The 19,592-nt window shown below is 37.4% G+C and overlaps 1 protein-coding gene across 1 annotated transcript in view; it reads left to right on the forward strand.

Moving 5' to 3' along the window:
• The window catches only part of LYST (lysosomal trafficking regulator), a 169,229-nt gene that overhangs the window by 43,901 nt on the left and 105,736 nt on the right, over positions 1 to 19,592 (forward strand). The window contains exons 5-12 of the mRNA XM_064594601.1: positions 93 to 2,172; positions 3,623 to 4,652; positions 6,343 to 6,504; positions 8,179 to 8,335; positions 10,529 to 10,755; positions 11,268 to 11,334; positions 16,196 to 16,305; positions 17,709 to 18,135. Of these exons, the coding sequence (XP_064450671.1) occupies positions 93 to 2,172; positions 3,623 to 4,652; positions 6,343 to 6,504; positions 8,179 to 8,335; positions 10,529 to 10,755; positions 11,268 to 11,334; positions 16,196 to 16,305; positions 17,709 to 18,135 (4,260 nt within the window). The remainder of the gene's footprint in view (positions 1 to 92; positions 2,173 to 3,622; positions 4,653 to 6,342; positions 6,505 to 8,178; positions 8,336 to 10,528; positions 10,756 to 11,267; positions 11,335 to 16,195; positions 16,306 to 17,708; positions 18,136 to 19,592) is intronic.

Here is a 19,592-nt window from a genome sequence, read left to right on the forward strand (position 1 = left end):
AAGTGGAAGATAAATAAGAGAGTAATCACCTCTACCAATTGAGTTTGAAAACATATTAAGGTGTTCTAAATTTTCTTTCTTTATCTTATCAGATTTTAATCTATCATTCTCAGCTGATATAATCCTGACCAAAGAAAAGAACTCAAGTTCACAAAGATCTACTCAGGAAAAATTATATTTAGAAGGAAGTGCCCTATCTGGTCAGGTTTCTGCAAAAGTAAACATTTTTCGAAAGAGCAGACGGCAGCATAAAACTACCCACCGCTATTCGATAAGAGATGCAAGAAAGACACGGCTCTCCACCTCAGACTCAGAAGCCAATTCAGACGACAAGAGCATAGCGATGAATAAGCATCGAAGGCCCCGTCTGCTACAGCATTTTGCAACACAGTCTCCTAAAGACGACCACCTTACAGCTAAACTTGACCACTTATCAACCAAAGAACAGACTCCTCCTGACACAATGGCTTTGGAAAATTCCAAGGAGATTATTCCAAGACAGGAGTCAAACAGTGACATTTTGAGTGAGCCAGCTGCCTTGTCTATTATCAGTCACATGAATAATTCTCCTTTTGACTTATGTCATGTTTTGTTATCTTTATTAGAGAAAGTTTGTAAGTTTGACATGACCTTGAATCATAATTCTGCTCTGGCAGCCACTGTAGTGCCCACACTGACTGAATTTCTAACAGGCTTTGGGGACTGCTGTAATCTAAGTGACAACTTGGAGAGCCAGATGCTTTCTACAGGTTGGACTGAAGAACCGGTGGCTTTGGTTCAACGGATGCTTTTTCGTACAGTGTTGCATCTTATGTCAGTAGATATTAGTACTGCAGAGATGATGCCGGAAAATCTTAGGAAAAATTTAACGGAATTGCTGAGAGCAGCTTTAAAAATTAGAACTTGCCTAGAAAAGCAGCCTGACCCCTTCGCACCAAGACAGAAGAGAACACTCCAGGAGGTTCGAGAAGGTTTTGTGTTTTCGAAGTATCGTCACAGAGCCCTTCTTTTGCCGGAGCTTCTAGAAGGGGTTCTGCAGATCCTGATCTGTTGTCTTCAAAGTGCAGCTTCCAATCCCTTCTTCTTCAGTCAAGCCATGGATTTGGTTCAAGAATTCATTCAGCACCACGGATTCAATTTATTTGAAACCGCCGTTCTTCAAATGGAGTGGCTGGTTTCAAGAGAGGGCGTTCCCACTGAGGCCTCAGAACATCCGAAAGCCCTCATAAATAGTGTGATGAAAATCATGAGCACTGTCAAAAAAGTGAAATCAGAGCAACTTCATCATTCAATGTGTACAAGGAAAAGACACCGACGATGTGAATATTCTCACTTTATGCACCACCACAGAGACCTCTCAGGTCTCCTGGTCTCGGCTTTTAAAAACCAGGTTTCCAAAAACCCATTTGAAGAGACTGCAGATGGAGACGTTCATTATCCCGAGCGGTGCTGTTGTATCGCGGTGTGCGCTCATCAGTGCTTACGCTTACTCCAGCAGGCTTCCTTGAGCAGCACCTGTGTCCAGATTCTGTCGGGCATCCAGAACGTCGGAATATGCTGTTGCATGGATCCCAAATCCGTAATCATCCCTTTGCTCCATGCTTTTCAGCTGCCTGCGCTGAAGCATTTTCAGCAGCATATATTGAATATCCTTAACAAGCTTATTTTGGATCAGTTAGGAGGAGCTGAGACACCGCAAAAAATTAAACAAGCAACTTGCAATATTTGTACCATTGACCCTGATCAACTGGCCAAATTAGAAGAGACACTGCAGGGAAACTCACGTGATGCTGCACCTTCCCCAAGTCTGTCCAGCCCTTCCTACAAATTTCAAGGGATCTTGCCCAGCAGTGGATCTGAAGACTTGCTGTGGAAATGGGATGCCTTAGAGGCTTATCAGAAGTTTGTTTTTGAAGAAGACAGGTTACGTAGTGTACAGGTTGCAAATCACATCTGCAGTCTAATCCAGAAAGGCAATGTAGTTGTCCAGTGGAAACTGTATAATTTCGTATTTAATCCTGTGCTCCAGCGAGGTGTTCAGTTAGCACATCATTGTCAACACCTTAGCATCACGTCAGCTCTGACTCATGTATGTAGCCATCATGACCAGTGTTTGCCTCAGGAAGTGCTTCAGATTTATTTAAAAACTCTGCCTACTCTGCTTAAATCAAGGTTTGTATGTGTGCACATGTGCAGATACTTTTTCCTTACTGTATGCTTTTGACTGTCTTTCCCCATTATTCTTTCCTAGGATTTAATTTTAGTTTAACAACAAAAAGTGTTCCCATCCCATGTCAGAGTTTGCTTTACCTTCATTTATGGATTGTTCGATCTATTTATCTATCTATTTATTTCGGTTTCCTGGAGTGGGTATAGAGAAGAGCATAGAGCTATTGATTTTAATTTCTCAGTGGAAAAAAAGTTTTAACTATACCTCTGAGGGGAAAGATGGACACAACACAGATATCCAATAGCAGGGGCAAGGTTAAATTAATTAATTTATATTTACTTGACAGAATATTATTAGCCATTAAAAATGATGTATACAAAGATCATGCTGTGACATGAGAAAGTACTTATAATATTTTATCAATAAAACATACAAACTTAAAAATATCACCCACTTATTTACAACTTTGTAAAATACACACATACCTAAAATGATAATTATTTGTCAAGGCAGTAGATTTAAGGGGATCATGATTTCTTAAATACCACATTTACATGTATTATATACACAATGTATATAAAAATAGAAAATACAGATAAGCAAAAAGAAGAAAATTAAAATTACTTAGAATTCTACCAATGAGTTTTTCAGATTTTGCAATTGTCAAGTCTGGTACTTAAAAATTAATTAAATAAAAAAAGCTTGCTTTTGGTAGTCTGATCTTTCAAATTAATGTGTATACCATTTCAAAAACATAATAAAATACAACCTATTATCATTATCTTTGCAAATTTTTTTTGATTTCTGACATTCTCACATTGTTTAAATAGAACTGACTTTGATTTGCAAGTTTTGTAACTCTTTGGCGTATTTGTGGACAACCTGGATCTTTGCTGAGCTCACTTATATTAGTTACTACTCTGATTCCAGTGATCCAGACCCATGAGACTCACCAGAGACAGAGCTGAAAATCTTCAGACCTGTAGTTTGGTTCCTTCCCTTTATGAGGTACAGATGTAAAACAAATAAAAAGTCCTGAATAAACCATCAGGCAAACAAACAAATGGACACACACATGCCTGCCTGTTTTCAGAGTTTGTCCATCTCAAGTGTGGAGGTGGTTGTGGCATTTAGAATTTATACAGAACCTGCCGTTTGGGGAAAAGTGTTCTTTCCCGAATTGCTTCATTTAGCTTGGGATGCATGTAATCCATTCCTTCTAAATGATGCTAGAGTCATATGTGCAGTGTTTGAAGAGGGTTGTATGTGAAAGTAATTAGAAAGTAATTTGAGATCCTGCTCTAATGAAGAACACCAACCAGATAATTGACGAATTAGATTAGTGTTTAGTATATACCACATGGAGCAATGACATATTTAAATAGTATATGTACCTATCTATAAATGATGTTTCTATATGTAAAATCTTGTGTATTTTTTTTTCTCTCACAGGGTAATAAGAGATTTGTTTTTAAGTTGTAATGGAGTAAATCAAATAATTGAATTAAATTATTTAGATGGTATTCGAAGTCATTCCCTAAAAGCATTTGAAACTCTGATAATCAGCCTAGGGGAACAACAAAAAGATTCTTCAATTCCAGGTATTGATGGGATAGACGTCGAACAGAAGGAATTGTCATCTTTAAATGTAGGTACTTCTTTTCGTAACCAGCAAGCTTACTCAGATTCTCCTCAGAGTCTTAGCAAATTTTATGCCAGTCTCAAAGAAGCCTATCCGAAGAAACGGAAGTCTGTTAACCAGGATGTTCATAGCAACATGATAAACCTGTTCCTCTGTGTGGCATTCTTATGTGTAAGTAAGGAAGCGGAATCTGATAGAGAGTCAGCCAATGATTCAGAAGATACTTCTGGCTATGACAGTACAGCGAGTGAACCTTTACATCATATGCCGCCATGTTTATCTCCCGAGAGCCTGGTCTTGCCTTCTCCCAAACATATGCAGCAAGCAGCAGATATTTGGTCCATGTGTCGTTGGATCTACATGTTGAGTCCTGTTTTCCAGAAACAGTTTTACAGGCTTGGTGGTTTCCAGGCTTGCCATAAATTAATATTTATGATCATACAGAAACTGTTCAGAAGTCATGAAGAGGAGCAAGGGAAAAGGGAAGGAGGCCTAAATGTCCATGAAAACCAAGATATAAGTAGAACTTCTCAATCTGAGATCACCATGAAGGAAGATTTATTATCTTTAACTGTAAAAAGAAGCCCCACACCATCAGAGCTGGGTAGTCTAAACAAGAGTGCTGACAGTGTAAGTAAATTAGAGTCACAGCATATTTCTTCCATAAATGTGGGACATATTTCAGCTACTGAAGCTGCTCCTGAGGAAGCAAAGATATTTACGAGTCAAGAAAGTGAGACATCACTTCAGAGCATACGACTTTTGGAAGCCCTTCTGGCCATTTGTCTTCATAGCACCAGAGCTAGTCAGCAAAAGATGGAATTAGAGTTACCTAATCAGGTAATAACTTGTCCTTTGTTCAGCTTTATATATATGTACTTACTTATTTCAAAGTTCTAACATAAAACTATTGTCATTTTGTTTTTCCAAAGAGTCTAAGTTTTGAGAAGCTCTTGTATGCATAGCACAGTACCAGGTACTGTGGAGGCCGGAGGAGTACCTGACCCAGTTCTTGCCCTCAAGAAGCTTATAGTTTAGTTTGGAATGCAAAATCCACATGTGTCCAAGTTACCAATCCTAAAAGGCATTAGATACTCATCATGTGTCAGATGAGTAATAATGGACTTTGTGTTTCAAAGTTCAGACTTTATCATCTCAGTGTGATACTGTCTGGTGCCCTGCTCAGCCCTTTACCAAGCTGATACACCCGTCTGCCATTTGCTACCGGGACTCACATCTGAGTTATCTCCCAAGGATTGCCCTTAGCTCATGGGAGACGCCCCTTCTACAGATGCCTGGGAAGGATGCTTAGAGCCAGTGATGGCTGGATATAGCTCTGTGGAGTGGGGACAGTTTTTGTGGTACAGTTCAGGCTCCAAAGCTTCCCATGGAATTAGGCAGGAGCCAAGCATTTATTCTGAAACCACATTTTTGCCTGGATTTCCGCCCCACCCCTCCTACCCCCCTGCAATATATTCTGCTTCCCTCACGACCTTACAGATTTTTTCCTGAGAACATTTCTCAGCTGAAAAAGGAATCCTCAGTTTCAGGCCCTGCTTCTAAGAAAACTTCAAGTATGATAGACCCCCTGTTAATAACTCATCACTAACTGTTGGGTCAGCCAGCAGGCTCTCCCTACTGCTGTTCCTGTCTCCCTATTTCCTCCTATCTAAAAAATCTTGATGTCTCCACATTGCTCACAGTTGAAAATCCAAATTCCTTAGGATAGCATACAGAGCCCTTTAGTGTCTTGTGTTCACTTCCTTGCCTAGCTTCATGTCCTGCCATTCTTCACCATGCTGCCCATCAACCATACTGAGCTAGACGGCTGCTTCTCAAGATGCCACTCCTTGTTGTTCTGGACGTGTTCTTCTGCCTAGCACACTCTCTCCCTCTGCCTCTAGGCCTGCTGCCTACTACTTGTTCTTCATTGTCCATCTCATACAACCCTCCCCTGGGACACTTTTGGCAGGTCTCTCAGGCACCTTCTCTCTTTTTGTTTCTCCGAGAACTTTGTTTATAGCTCTAGTGTGGTCATCATCATACCTTGTCTACATGTATCTGTTTCTCACACTGGACTGAGGGAATTCCTTAAAGGGAGAAGTCAGCTTCATATCCATCTTTTGGCCTCATCGCCTAATGTAGGGACATAGGCAAGCAGCCTTAGAGTCTACTTCTTAGAGTCTTACAGAATCTGTAAGCATAAGGCATTTGTAAAATGTAGAGATGGCTAATCAAAACTCTGAAGTTTCAACTAATCTTTTTTGTGTTTGATACAGTTAATTTGTGATCCATTGAAATTCAGAATGAAATAAGATGAGTGAAGCATTTGATAAGTAAAATGTTACTATGAATTGTAACAGTAGGTATTTGTATAAGAGCTAGATATTTATAGTCCTTTTAATTTCATATCTACTGCAAATAAATGGACTAGCTTTCTCCTTATTAAGTAAATATTATTTATTTTGTCACTGTTTAATTTTTTTTAAGCATGTTATTAATATTCTTAGTATCCTTTATTTTACCTTAGAACTTGTCTGTGGAAAACATATTGTTTGAAATGAGGGACCATCTTTCCCAGTCAAAGGTGATTGAAACAGAATTAGCAAAGCCTTTATTTGATGCCCTGCTTCGAGTCGCACTGGGGAATCATTCAGCAGATTTTGAACACCATGATGCTATGACTGAGAAGGTATGGATACGATCCAGTTGTGTTGTTTGGGTATGACTAGCAGAGGCAGACATATGTGGGATGGGCCTAGGGCCCTGATGAATGTGGTTAGAACACATGGGCCAGGATTTGGTCAGGTGAGTTCTGGAGGTCATATCTCCATCTTGTGGGATGGATAGTATTTACTCAGTGCCCTATCTCATAAAAAACAGGAGAGCAACGTGACATGCTTTTTTTCATCTAATCTGGCAGTTTACTAAGAGTTATTCTCAGGGAGACAGAAATTTATTATTTAATTTGATAAGTCTTACATGTAACTGATAGTTTATTAAATGATAATTCAGGAATGGTGATGACTCAGGTATCTTTTCTGATCCTATATTGGTACAGTTAAATTTCCAGAACCTTGTATTTTAATTTTAAATTACTCAATACAAAAATGACTAGTACTTGCATAGAAATTGGCAGTCATAGTTTTTAAGTTAACATTTTTTTCTAAAAGAACTATTTTAATTTTTTTCTTGAAACTGTATGTGTATATTTAGTTCACTACCCTCTTCTTTTATGTTTCTTTTACCCTTAATTGTCCTTTATCTTTATGTAAGTTCTTAGTAAAACTGTCCTTTATCTCTATGTAACTTCTCTTTTAATTTCGCAGTCTAGCCATATATATGACATTTTATAATCTTCTGCCACAATATTTTATGTTGCTGTTTGTCATAACTTGAAAAAACTTACTGAAATAGCAACTGATGCCTTTATCATATTCCTGAATCAATTGGTTTACTGGAAAATGTTAAAATACTACTTTATTCTACCTTTTATTAATGTTACAGTGATAAAGTATTCTGAGATGCTTTCAGTGAAAATGTGTTCCAAAGTGAAGATATTGGTAGCATTTTTATAAGAAAAGGAAGATTTCATGCTGCAGGATATTGCACCAGAAGTTAATGCTGAAACTCTCGATTTCTGAAATGCTTGTATATAGACAACTGGATTCTGAAATCTTAAAATTAATCCCTTTGAACAATTTTTATGTCTCCTCTGGTTATCTAATTTATGAAACATCTTATTTATAAAAGTCCTATGGAAAAATCTTTTTCCATGAACAAATGTGTAAAAATAGTATTTATTTGCTAGCATTAAGTTGTAAGAAGTATAATGCCACCTCATTGTGGTTTTTAATCATTTCCTATTGTATAACTAGAGTGAAATTTCATAGACTTCTTTTTCAGTAAAACTGAAATGACCTATAGCTTCATCTGTTAGAGACCCCCATATCTGAGGTGTTAATAAAGTTGAGAGATTCTGGAAAATTTTGCTGTGTGAATTTCATAATTTATAGTGCTTCATATTGATTCCTGAGGTTTTTTTTTCTTAAAGAAAACACTGAAGCTGTCCTTAAAATGATTTTTTTTAAAGATTTTATTTATTTATTTGACAAAGGAGAGACAGTGAGAGAGGGAACACAAGCAGGGGGAGTGGGAGAGGGAGAAGCAGGCTTCCTGCCGAGCAGGGAGCCCGATGCGGGGCTCGATCCCAGGACCCTGGGATCGTGATCTGAGCCAAAGGCAAACACTCAACGACTGAGCCACCTGGACGCCCCCTTAAAATGATTTTTGAGTAATAAACATTCTAATACTAAATATGAGCAAATATTACAACTTTTGCCTTCTAACTGCACTGATCTTATAGAGTCATCAATCTGAAGAAGAATTGTCATCCCAACCTGGTGATTTTTCAGAAGAAGCTGAGGACTCCCAGTGTTGTAGTCTCAAACTTTTGGTCGAAGAAGAAGGCTATGAAGCAGACAGTGAGAGCAATCCTGAGGATAGTGAAACCCGAGATGATGGTAAAATATCACTGAAGTACTTGTGATTGGATTTGCAAATCAGATTATTAATTAGCAAAATGGTTACAGTAATACCACTTTAGAATTTTGTATTGCCTTGCAATTTAAAAAGTGCATTGCTTTGATCTTATTTGATCTTGACAATAGATTCTGGCGTTTATAATATAGTCAACATAAAACAGATATATTTTGTTATTGCCAACATTGACTGAATGCCTGAGAATACAAGGTAGAGAGAGTCCGTGCTTTCATCAATACTCCAGTAGAAGAAACAAACAGGAGGTGTCAGAAGTGAACAATATGAAGAAATAAAACAGGGTGATGTGATAGTGATTGGGTGGTAAGAGAAGGCCTCACTGAAGATGTTTGGCTTATATTGAGGCCTAAATTAAAAAAAAAACAAACTATCCAGACAGATACTGACAGGAAGGGCATTTCAGGCAGTTTGTTATAAAGATTGATTAATATAAGGAATACAGACATCTTTTTGTGACATCCAAGGATGCTGCAGCACAGATTTCTTCTTAGCTCACTGCAACCCAACACGTCCCTAGGATTGCACATGATCCTTTGTCTCTGGGTTTAAAACTTGGGTAGAACAGAATAGATGGGTTGATTGGAGCAAAAAGCTTTCTGGAAGACTCCATCTTTTTAATGTTGACCTTATGACCGTCCCAGTACTACTAGTCTTCACTAAGTTTCCAGCAGCTTGTCTTCCTCAGTCTGTTTTCTCTTTACCATTGCGTGAAGGCATAATCACGGATGTCCTAACAGAAGGGCTTGATGGACCCATAGCAAGTATTTGTTCATTTGTATATAATAAAGAGAGTGAAAAGAACAAAAGCACAGCCACAAATTGAAAGAATCTACATATGTATATATGTATATGTACACACACACGTATTCATATAGCTTACTTGATTTATGAAACTATTTTTGTTTCCAGTGTTACTAAGAAATAATTGACATACATCACTATATAAGTTTAAGGTATGCAGCATGATGGTTTGATTTACATATATTATGAAATGATGACCACAATAGTATAAGTTAACATCCATCATCTTATATATGTACAGTAAAAAAGAAAAAAAGAAAAAATTTCTCCTTGTGATGAGAACTTTTAGGTTCTATTCTGCTGATTACTTTCTTATGTATCACACAGCAGTGTTAACTGTAGTCCTCATGTTGTCCGTTACATCCCTAGTGCTTATTTATCTTGTAACTATAAGTTTGTACATTTTGACCACCTTCCTCCATCTCCTCCCACCCCCACCTTCTGAACAAGTGCTTTTGAAAAAATATTAGTTCAATGGTGTAGGTTTTATCAGTATACTGACATTTTATAATGACAGACTTCCTCCTTTTTATAGGTTTGCTGATTAGATCTTAATCTAAAGAACTCTGGTCTATGTAGACATTTATAAATTTCTTAACTACATGAACATTTTTTAAACAGCACAGCAGTCACTTTTAAGAGCACATCAGTCAAATTTTCCAAAATGTAATATTCCATGACAGTGTCTGTCTGTTTCTCGCTTATGAGGAAGACAAAGTATAGAATTCCTCCAACCAATAACCGAACCTATTATTTTCACAGAGATCTGAGCAGGCAAATGAACTAGTCTGTGATTTAAGTATTTTGGAGTCAGGGGTGCCTGGGTGGCTCAGTCGTTAAGCATCTGCCTTCGGCTCAGGTCATGATCCCAGAGTCCTGGGATCGAGCCCCACATCGGGCTCTCTGCTCCGTGGGAAGCCTGCTTCTCCCTCTCCCATTCCCTCTGCTTGTGTTCCCTCTCTCGCTGTGTCTCTCTCTGTCAAATAAATAAATAAAATCTTTAAAAAAAAAAGTATTTTGGGGTCAGAAGGTTTGGGATAGTGTTTTTTCCCACTTGTGTCAGAGAAAATGTGTTAAATCTGTATCACATGTCTATAAAAGTTACTGTTGATATTTGTAATTCTATTGAAGATATCAAAATTACTTTTAAGCTACTCATTTATCTTCAAAATATCCGCAAGACTTGATTATCCAGGATACTTATTGTAATCAAAAGTCGCCTTGTAGGAAAAGGCTGTGTGAGAATCTTCTTATAAAGAGCACTTTGCCACAAGATCTCCTAAATGTTAAGTGAGATTTGAAATGTTTATTCAGTGTTTAGGGAATAAAAATCATCTTTTCTTTTCCTCTTTCAGGTGTAGATTTGAAGCCTGAAGCAGAAGTTTTCAGTGCATTAAGCAGCCCAAAGGACTTGCTTGAAAACCTCACTGAAGGGGAAATAATATATCCTGAGATTTGTATGCTGGAATTAAATTTGCTTTCCACTGGTAAAGCCAAACTTGATGTACTTGCCCATGTATTTGAGAGTTTTTTGAAAATCATCAGACAGAAGGAAAAGAATATTTTTCTACTCATGCAACAGGTAAAAGAGGCATTTAGTTAAATGTGGTGAATATTTATCTCACACATGCCCCAATCACTCATTTCCTTATTTAGAACCCAACTTGTCTGAAAATTATTTGAGATGATTATTTATCTTTTATAATACCTTAGATATGTTTTTATGTACAAGTGGTATTCTAAAAATCTTCTAATTCCATTGTTCTCTAAAGCAGCATAAAAAATGTCATTGGCTAACTAATCCTTGTATATTTCTGAGAATGGGCAATATTTTGTAAATTACACTTAATAGTCATTGTTTTTGAAAAACCAGAAAACCAAAACAGTATGAAAAAAATAAATGTATAAACCACCTAAAAAAAAAGAAAATGAAAAGTATGTAATTGTACACATAGCTTTCTTCCCAGTTACTTGAAAATATTTATATATGTATATACAGTAGAGTATCAAATAATTTATTATGACGTTACAGTTGCTTCATGCTTTCATGAGGTAAGAAATTTAATTTCTTATGTTTTGTTTTTTAATCTTCAGGGAACTGTGAAAAATCTTTTAGGAGGGTTCTTGAGTATTTTAACGCAGGCTGATTCTGATTTTCAAGGTGCGTTGAAACTGTTAGTTTTACACAATAGCTTTGAAATTATTTTGTTGTTATGTGAAATGAAGAGTTGATAATAATGACTTCCATTGGCATAGTGCCCTGTGATTTCAAAAGTAGCTTTATATGCATCATCTCTTTTGTTCGATAGACATAGTGTAAGTATCTTGATTTTATAGAGAGGACTGTCTTGATTCCAAGGGATTGAGTGAGTTGTTCAGGGTCATGTACACAGAAGTGGTCTTGCAAGGACTGTTCCCCAGTCTAAGTATGGTGTTCCTGCTTTATCAGACATTGAGTGCCACTTTCCACTCTGTACTTTCATAGACATTTGAGGAATTCATAATGAATATATAATATGGCAACATATAATAGAAACTTCGATTTTAGTTGGAGAAGTCTAACGTACATGAAACATTAATTCAGGTTTGTCAGATGTTTCTTCATGATTAAATTCGAGTGATGCATTTTTGGCAAACAGACCTCATAAGTGACGTTGTGCCTTTCACGGTGCATCATATTGTGGTTCCTGATGTCCATATCTTATTACTGTGATCATTTGGTTAAGGTGGTGTCTTGCTGAGTTTCTCCTTTGTAAAGTTACTGTTTTCTCTTTATAATTAGTAAGTATCGTGTGGGGAGATAACTTGAGATTATGTAAATATTTTCTTTTCATCATACTCGAACCCACTAATCCTCAGCACCCATTGATGATTCTTGACTGAAATTGTTAATACTGTGGTATTTGCCAAATAGTGATTTTCTATTTCCATTACTCCTTTTATATTTATTAATTGTGATTATACAGTAAAGAAAAGCTTTTCCTTCTCCATTTACTTATTTAGTATATGGGTATGTTTATATTTATTGTGGTAGACACTTAGTGGGTCCTTTAGATCTGAAGACTTATTTCTAGCTTAGCTCTGAGAAATTCTATTACGTTACCTTATTTTTAATATTTATAGCATTTTTTTAAAGATTTTATTTATTTATTTGACAGAGAGAGACACAGTGAGAGAGGGAACACAAGCAGGGGGAGTGGGAGAGGGAGAAGCAGGCTTCCTGCTGAGCAGGGAGCCCGATGCGGGGCTCGATCCCAGGACCCTGGGATCATGACCTGAGCCGAAGGCAGACGCTTAACGACTGAGCCACCCAGGTGCCCCTTACATTACCTTTTAATAACAGTTTTATTGAGAGAGAATTCGTATACTACACAGTTCACCCATTTAAAATATACAGTTCAGTGTTTTTTGGTATATTTGCAGAGTTCTGCAACCATCACCACTTATTTGCTCTTACGAATAATGCTATGAACACTCATGTACTAGTTTCTACATGGACATGTGTTTTCATTTCTTTTGGGTCCAATGGTAACTCTATGTATAATCAGATGAAGAACAGCCAGAGTGTTTTCCAAAGTGGCTGTGTTATTTTGCATTCCACCAGCAGTATATGAGGATTCTAATTTCTTTACGTCCTTGCTAACACTTGTTATGACCTGTCTTTTTGGTTATATCCATCCTTGTGGACCTGCCATGTTATTCTCATTGTGGTTTTGATTTGTATTTTCCTGATGGCTAATGTTGTTATGCATATTTTCATGTGCTCATTGACCATCTGTGTATCTTTCTTGGATTTCTTTAGAGAAATTTCTATTCAATCCTTTACCCATTTTGAAATTGGGTAATTTGTGGTTTTAATCATTGAATTTAAGAATTTTTAAATATATTCTAGATAAAAGCCCCTTATCAGATATGTATGATTTGAAATATTTTCTCCCAACCCATGGCTTATCTTTTCACTCTCTTGGTGGTGTATAATTGAAGCACACATTTTTTATTTTGATGAAGTCCAATTTATCTGTTTTTGCTTTTGTCACAATGCTTTTGGTGTCATATCTAGGAAGGTGTAACTTATAGTCACAAAGAAAAAATAATTTTCTTCTCTCCACGCTTTCTGTTCTCTTCTTTTTTACATCCTAATTATAATCTTGGGCCTTCCTGGATTGATCTTGCATATGTCTTAGATTTCCTCTCACATTATCTACTTCTCTCTTCTTGTACCATGTTTTGGGAGATTTCTTCCATTCTATTCCAACCTTTTGTTCAATTTTTAATTTTGGCAGTTATCTTTTTTTTTTTTAAGATTTTATTTATTTATTTGACAGAGAGAGAGATAGCGAGAGAGGGAACACAAGCAGGGGGAGTGGGAGAGGGAGAAGCAGGCTTCCTGCCGAGCAGGGAGCCCGATGTGGGACTCGATCCCAGGACCCTGGGATCATGACCTGAGCCAAAGACAGACGCTTAACGACTGAGCCACCCAGGCGCCCGGGCAGTTATCTTTTAATATTTAAGAGCTTCTTTTTGTTTGTTTTCTGGCTATTCCATTTACATATAAGGATATAATATCTTCTTAAGTATATCTGGATTTAGTAATTAACATTTTAGAAAGATATCTTCTCTACCCTAAATTACTTATTTTCTCTCTGGGGTCAGTTTATCAAATTGTTTGTCTTTTATATCTTGGTTTTTCTTGTTTATATTGCTGATTCTCAAATATTTTGTGAACCTGTTTTGCCCATTTCTATATAAGAAAGCTGTTGGAGTTAATGTTGTAAATTTGCTTTCCTATTTGGCATCTTCCCTGAATGGGCAATCCACTGGAGAGCTCTGTGTGCATGTACCAGTGGATGATAGAGGCTCCCCAAATACCGTAATAAAAAGAGCTTCACTTGGGAGGGCCATTAGGGCTACTCTTACCTCATATGGCATTTTCTGTACATTAGAAAAATATGTCCTCCACACGTAGGGCTTGGCTAATGAATAGTGTCTTTGTGTAAGAGAAAGTCGTCCCTTCATCCAGGCAACACAGCCCAATGCCAGGATGCATGGCTTGGTGTGAATACCATTGCAGTTTTCTTTTAGCCCATATTTTTTCCCTTGGTGAAGCAACTTGGCCCATCTGCAGACTGTACATGTATGCCTGGTAGCCTGATGCTAATGTCCCATGGTCCATCTCAGCCTTTGCCTGGCAATCCAGTGAGTTTCTTTAAACAGTTATCAGACTGGGGGCATAAAAGTAAAAGTTGAGCTATCTGTGCTCTGTATTCAGAATCAAGGAGAGAGGTAGGTGTTTGCAGACAGACCTTGTATTAATCCCTGCATTTGTAGCCCCCTCCTTACTTCCTCTCCAGAATGTAGACAGACAGATGGGCTCTCCATTTCTCGGAGCCCCTTTGTAATTCAAAGAGATTCGAAGCTGCAGCTTTCTCTTTTATCTCTCTGCCCTTCCATCTTCAAGAAATATTTTTAAATCTGATGTGCCCCTGGCGCCCACTGACTCCCCCACTTTTTTTGCTGTTATGAATTTCTTTCTTTTTGTAATTCTGTACTTTAAGTTCAGTGGGTTTGCAGTAGTAGACAAAGGCAAATTTATATAAATATATATATCTTCATTCCCTCATTTTGAACTGGAACTTGCTAGTTTTGAACTGAAAAAAAAAAAAAAGTCTAACGCGCATACATACACTTTACCTTGATCATATTACTTTATCCCCCAACCTGTGATTATCTAACACTTTATTTATAGTGTTTTTTTTTTAAAATCAGAATCCTAGTTAGGTTCATACATTACAATTAGCAGATCTATCTCATGTCTACTCCCCCCCACCCCCTTGCCATTTTTTGTTGTTGTTGAAGAAGCCAGGTCATCTATCATGAGGCATCTCCTGCATTCTGAATTTTGGCAATTATGTCCCTGGGAGGTTGTTTAATATAATCCTCTCTATCTTATATTTCCTTTAATTGGCAGTAAGATCTAGAAACCTAATTAGATTCGGATTCCATTTTTTGACCGGAATATCTTACAGGGGGATGCTAGGAGCCATGGATGGTCATAGCCTAGGGACTTGCAAAGTGGTAACATGCTGTCATTTCATCTTCTTGGATAAGCTGGAATACTTAAAACTTGCTCTCATCAACTACTTGGTTATTCTAAGGTATAATTCATAAAGGAAAGGCAGGAGAAATACTTAATTATTTTCCTTTATTTCCTAGTTTTCATAGTTCTTACTCAAAAACCTTTCATGGGCTCGTGTTGCTTACAGGATAAAGTCCATGCTATTTTGTAGTCTTGTTGCGAGTTTCTTTCCAGATACCACATCAGTTCACGCTTCTACAAAACATGATGCTGAAACAGGGCTTCTGTCCTCAGTTTGCACATCAGGATTATTTCTGTCATATCTAAAATGGAGATAATATTTCATTTTTAGGACTTTTTTGGGTGAGGATTAGCTGAGATAATGCATAAATATACTTTGAACACTATAATGTGTGCTACAAATATTAGTTACTTTATTCTAAAAAGTTCTATGAATTTATGTACTACCCATTATATTTTATTCTAAACCCCACAATGGAATGAGGAAAGTGTTCAAAATAATTGTTCGTGATATTTAAATATTTTCATAATCTTTAATATTTACACTTACATATATGTCATCTAATCTAGAAAGTAGTAGTTATAATTTAAACAGTTTCAAGATGAAAAGGTAGCAGACTATTTTATGGTAACTGACAGTCAACTTTTTAAACAAATACTGTATTAATTTATGCTTCTTTAAATAATACCTCTCCTGGGAATTAACCAATCTTTAAGAAAAGTGTTGTTTTTTTTTTTTTTTTTGTCAGTGGGTTGGTTTGCATTTAATCGTATTGCTATTTTTTCAGCACATTTTTGGATTATTAGTTGTTTGTAATCCATTGAAGATGTGACAATAGTATTTGATCTCTTTCAGTGAAATTGCCTGGAACCTTTAATTATGTATTGGCTTTAATTTTTTTCCCTCTATCTTTCTTTAATTTAGCATGCCAAAGAGTGTTGGTGGATCTTTTGGTATCTTTGATGAGCTCAAGAACATGTTCAGAAGAGCTAACCCTTCTTTTGAGAATATTTCTGGAGAAATCTCCTTGTACAGTAAATATGCTATAATTAAAAATTTTTTTCCCTGATACCTAATAGAGTATTTTTAAAAATGATTTGGAAATCACTAAGCTCTCCCTTTTAATGTGGTAATTATTATACAGTCAACTCCATGTTATTATGTGTAAAGTTCTCGATCATTTTATTATTTGCACATATTTTAACTTTCACTTCTGTTTTGGCTAACCAGTCATATCATTGGGCTCATAGTTCCATTGCCTCATCCCACCCCCAGTCGTAGTGTTTAAGAAATGCTAAATAATTTTGATTACTAAAGAGAACTTAATTATGAGTAGTTTGTACCATTTTAAGGATTATCCTCTTTTTAGAAAATTATTATCTACCCTTCAGGTATCTTCTATCACTTCTTTCCATTGGTGTAGCTTAGTGACTTTTCAACTGTTCTTTGCTGAGAAACTCATTTTTATAATAAAATTTTGACTAAAGGATGAGCAAATAAAACAGAAAAGTTTAGAGATACTTTCTCTGAAGCAAGGTCGAATGTTCCTAAGCCCTGCCCATTTCACCACCTTACTCCAACTTGTGGACCCTGACAGGTTCTGTGGAACACAGGGTTAATAGACACTAATGTAGACACTTGATAAGTGACTGTATTTATGGAATGTTTCTTTTACTTTCCCTGAGTGCAGTTCTCATTATCATCATCAACATTAGCTGTTATTTTTTGTGTAGGGCATACACTAGGCAGGATATTGGACTAAATTTCTCTTCTCTACTTTACTTGTCTCCTTAGTCGTTACTTTTCTCTTTAAATGTTCTTTTCCTCTCTTATCTTTTCTATAATTCTACATTTCAACTTAACCCAAAATTTGTAATTTATGAATAAAACCTAAAAACCCTTATTTTGGTTACCAAAAACAGATGAAAGAAAATTTATTTGATTAGGGAAAAGTCATGTAAAATAAGTTGGAAAGTATTGAGCCACTCAATTTTATGAAGTCAGTCATGCTATAAATATCATTCAGAATCTGGAGAATTTGTAAGGTCTCTGGTTCTATCCCTCACTTAAAAATAATTGAGAGAAGCAACTATAGCCTACTAGGAAATAAACATCTTTCTTTGATAGAAATTATTGTGGATATAATTATTGTAGTTAATATCTAACTTAAAACCAACTCATAACTTTTAGGGTTGTACCAAAAAAGCACCTAAATCTAAAATTAACTGCAAGAGATTAGCATTTTAAGAATAAACTCTCTATTTCATATCTTATGAACATTTTAATCGTATGGTAGATAGGAAGATATTTAACTAGGAATGCTGATATGTGTGTGGGTATGCTTGGACTTTCATTTATAACCAGAATTTCAAAATTATTATGTACCTTGTGCATCTTATGTACATAATTGTAACACTTTATTTTTCCTTTTCTCTAGGAATTTCTTCTTCTGGGTATTCTCAAAATTATTGAAAGCGACATTATGATGAGCCCTTCCCAGTACCTAACCTTCCCTCTCCTGCATACTCCAAATTTAAGCAATGGCGTTTCATCACAAAAGGGTCCTGGGATTCTAAACAGTAAGGCCCTGGGATTATTAAGAAGAGCACGGAGTTCCCGGAGCAGGAAAGAGGCCGAGAGTGGAAGCTGCCCCCAGCATCTGCTCTCCTCTTGGCACGTAGCCCCGGTCCACTTGGCCTTGCTGGGCCAGAACTGCTGGCCCCACCTGTCGGAAGGCTTCAGCGTCTCACTGTGGTTTAATGTGGAGTGCGTCCACGAAGCTGGGAGAACCACGGAGAAAGGAAAGAAGACCAAGAAAAGAAATAAATCCTTAATTTTACGGGATAGTAGTTTGGATAGAACAGGTATGATGTTCCTGATATCTGTTACCTGGTGCACTAAGCCTTTTCAGACGGCAATTTTGGTTGAGCTGTAAGAATACGGTGATGTTCTCACGTGCTCTGAGTATGTACTTCACCCTAAGTGCCTTAGTGATGGCAGACCCTGACTTACCAAAGCCTCGGTTGTCAGATAGCCTTGAAAACTTCATTTTCTTCTATATTTTTGCCTTGGGACTGGGAAGTGGGGGTGCTGTGGCAGTGGGATCACCGCATATCCAAATGCCCTGGGGGGTCACCAGCCCCATTTCCTGCCTCTTCCCTGGTCCCATTACTGGATTAGGGTGACTCCTGATGTTAGAGAGGAAAGGATACAACCTTAGAGCCACTTTTCCGTCCTTCTGCTCCCTACGCCCCAGCCCCTACGAGCCCCATTTCATCTCCTTTCTCTCTTGTAGTTCAACTCTCCTCCTCCAGCCACATCTTACCTCGGCGCCCCTCTCCTAGTTCCTGTCACCGAATGTCTGGATGCGTCAGCCTTTCTCCGGAGTTAGACTCATTCCCATTCCAGTGCTTTCTATAACTGATCGAATCCTTTTTACGCTTTCACAAAACTGTGTCTCATTCTTCATATGATGAGGGCAGGAAAAATATGTTCACTATAAAGCAGTTTATGGTGGTGAGAAGCAACACAGAGCTAATTGTTAGGGGCCATGGGATGAATGAAGTCACTAGAGGAGGCAAATGGTTAGGGGTTTATGCTTATACAGCGGTCCTGGCCTCTGGAGCTCTTCATTGCACGGAGCTTACACACCCCACTGGCGCCCTGCTTCAGAATACTAGGCCTTCAGGGCAGGTCCTCTGCCGCTGACTCACAGATAGAAAGGAAAGTCCTTAATGACACTCTCAAGACTGAAGAGTGGGAAAAGGCACCTGATATCCACAGCTGGAGCTCTGCATCCACTTCTCCAGACACATTTCTGTGTTATTAGCACAGCATACTTATGTCCTTTTGTGGGTTAGTCTAGGAAGACAAACTTTTTAAAAACTTAGGTAGCTTTAGCATTTCTTTTGTGAATCAAATTTTTACACCTAAGAATGATAGCTCCGAAGCGACATCCCTGTGACCCTGTGGATGCTGACACTGTCTCATGTGCATTGGGTGCTCTCTGGATGGGCGTCACTTTGCTCAGCTCTTTCTACACACATTTTTAATCCTCACAACAATTCAGTAAGGTAAGTGCTCATGCTGGCCATATTTGCAGATGAAATCAAACAGCATGACCAATTTATATAGCTGGCGAGTGATGGAAAGGGATTTAAACCCACCTATATTCAACTGCGGAGCTTAAATATCACCCTGACACTATAAACAGTGCAGATTGCTTTCTCATATTTAAGTGGGGGCAGTCCCAATGCAAACAGGCTCTTATAAAATGAAATAAGTATACACAATGACCTAAGAAAAGTCAGCATTGGGAAAT

Source organism: Mirounga angustirostris, unplaced genomic scaffold (genome assembly GCF_029215605.1).
Source record: "Mirounga angustirostris isolate CCGP_5_RB_7025 unplaced genomic scaffold, mMirAng1.0.hap1 SCAF_6, whole genome shotgun sequence".
Taxonomy (NCBI): Eukaryota; Metazoa; Chordata; class Mammalia; order Carnivora; family Phocidae; genus Mirounga; species Mirounga angustirostris.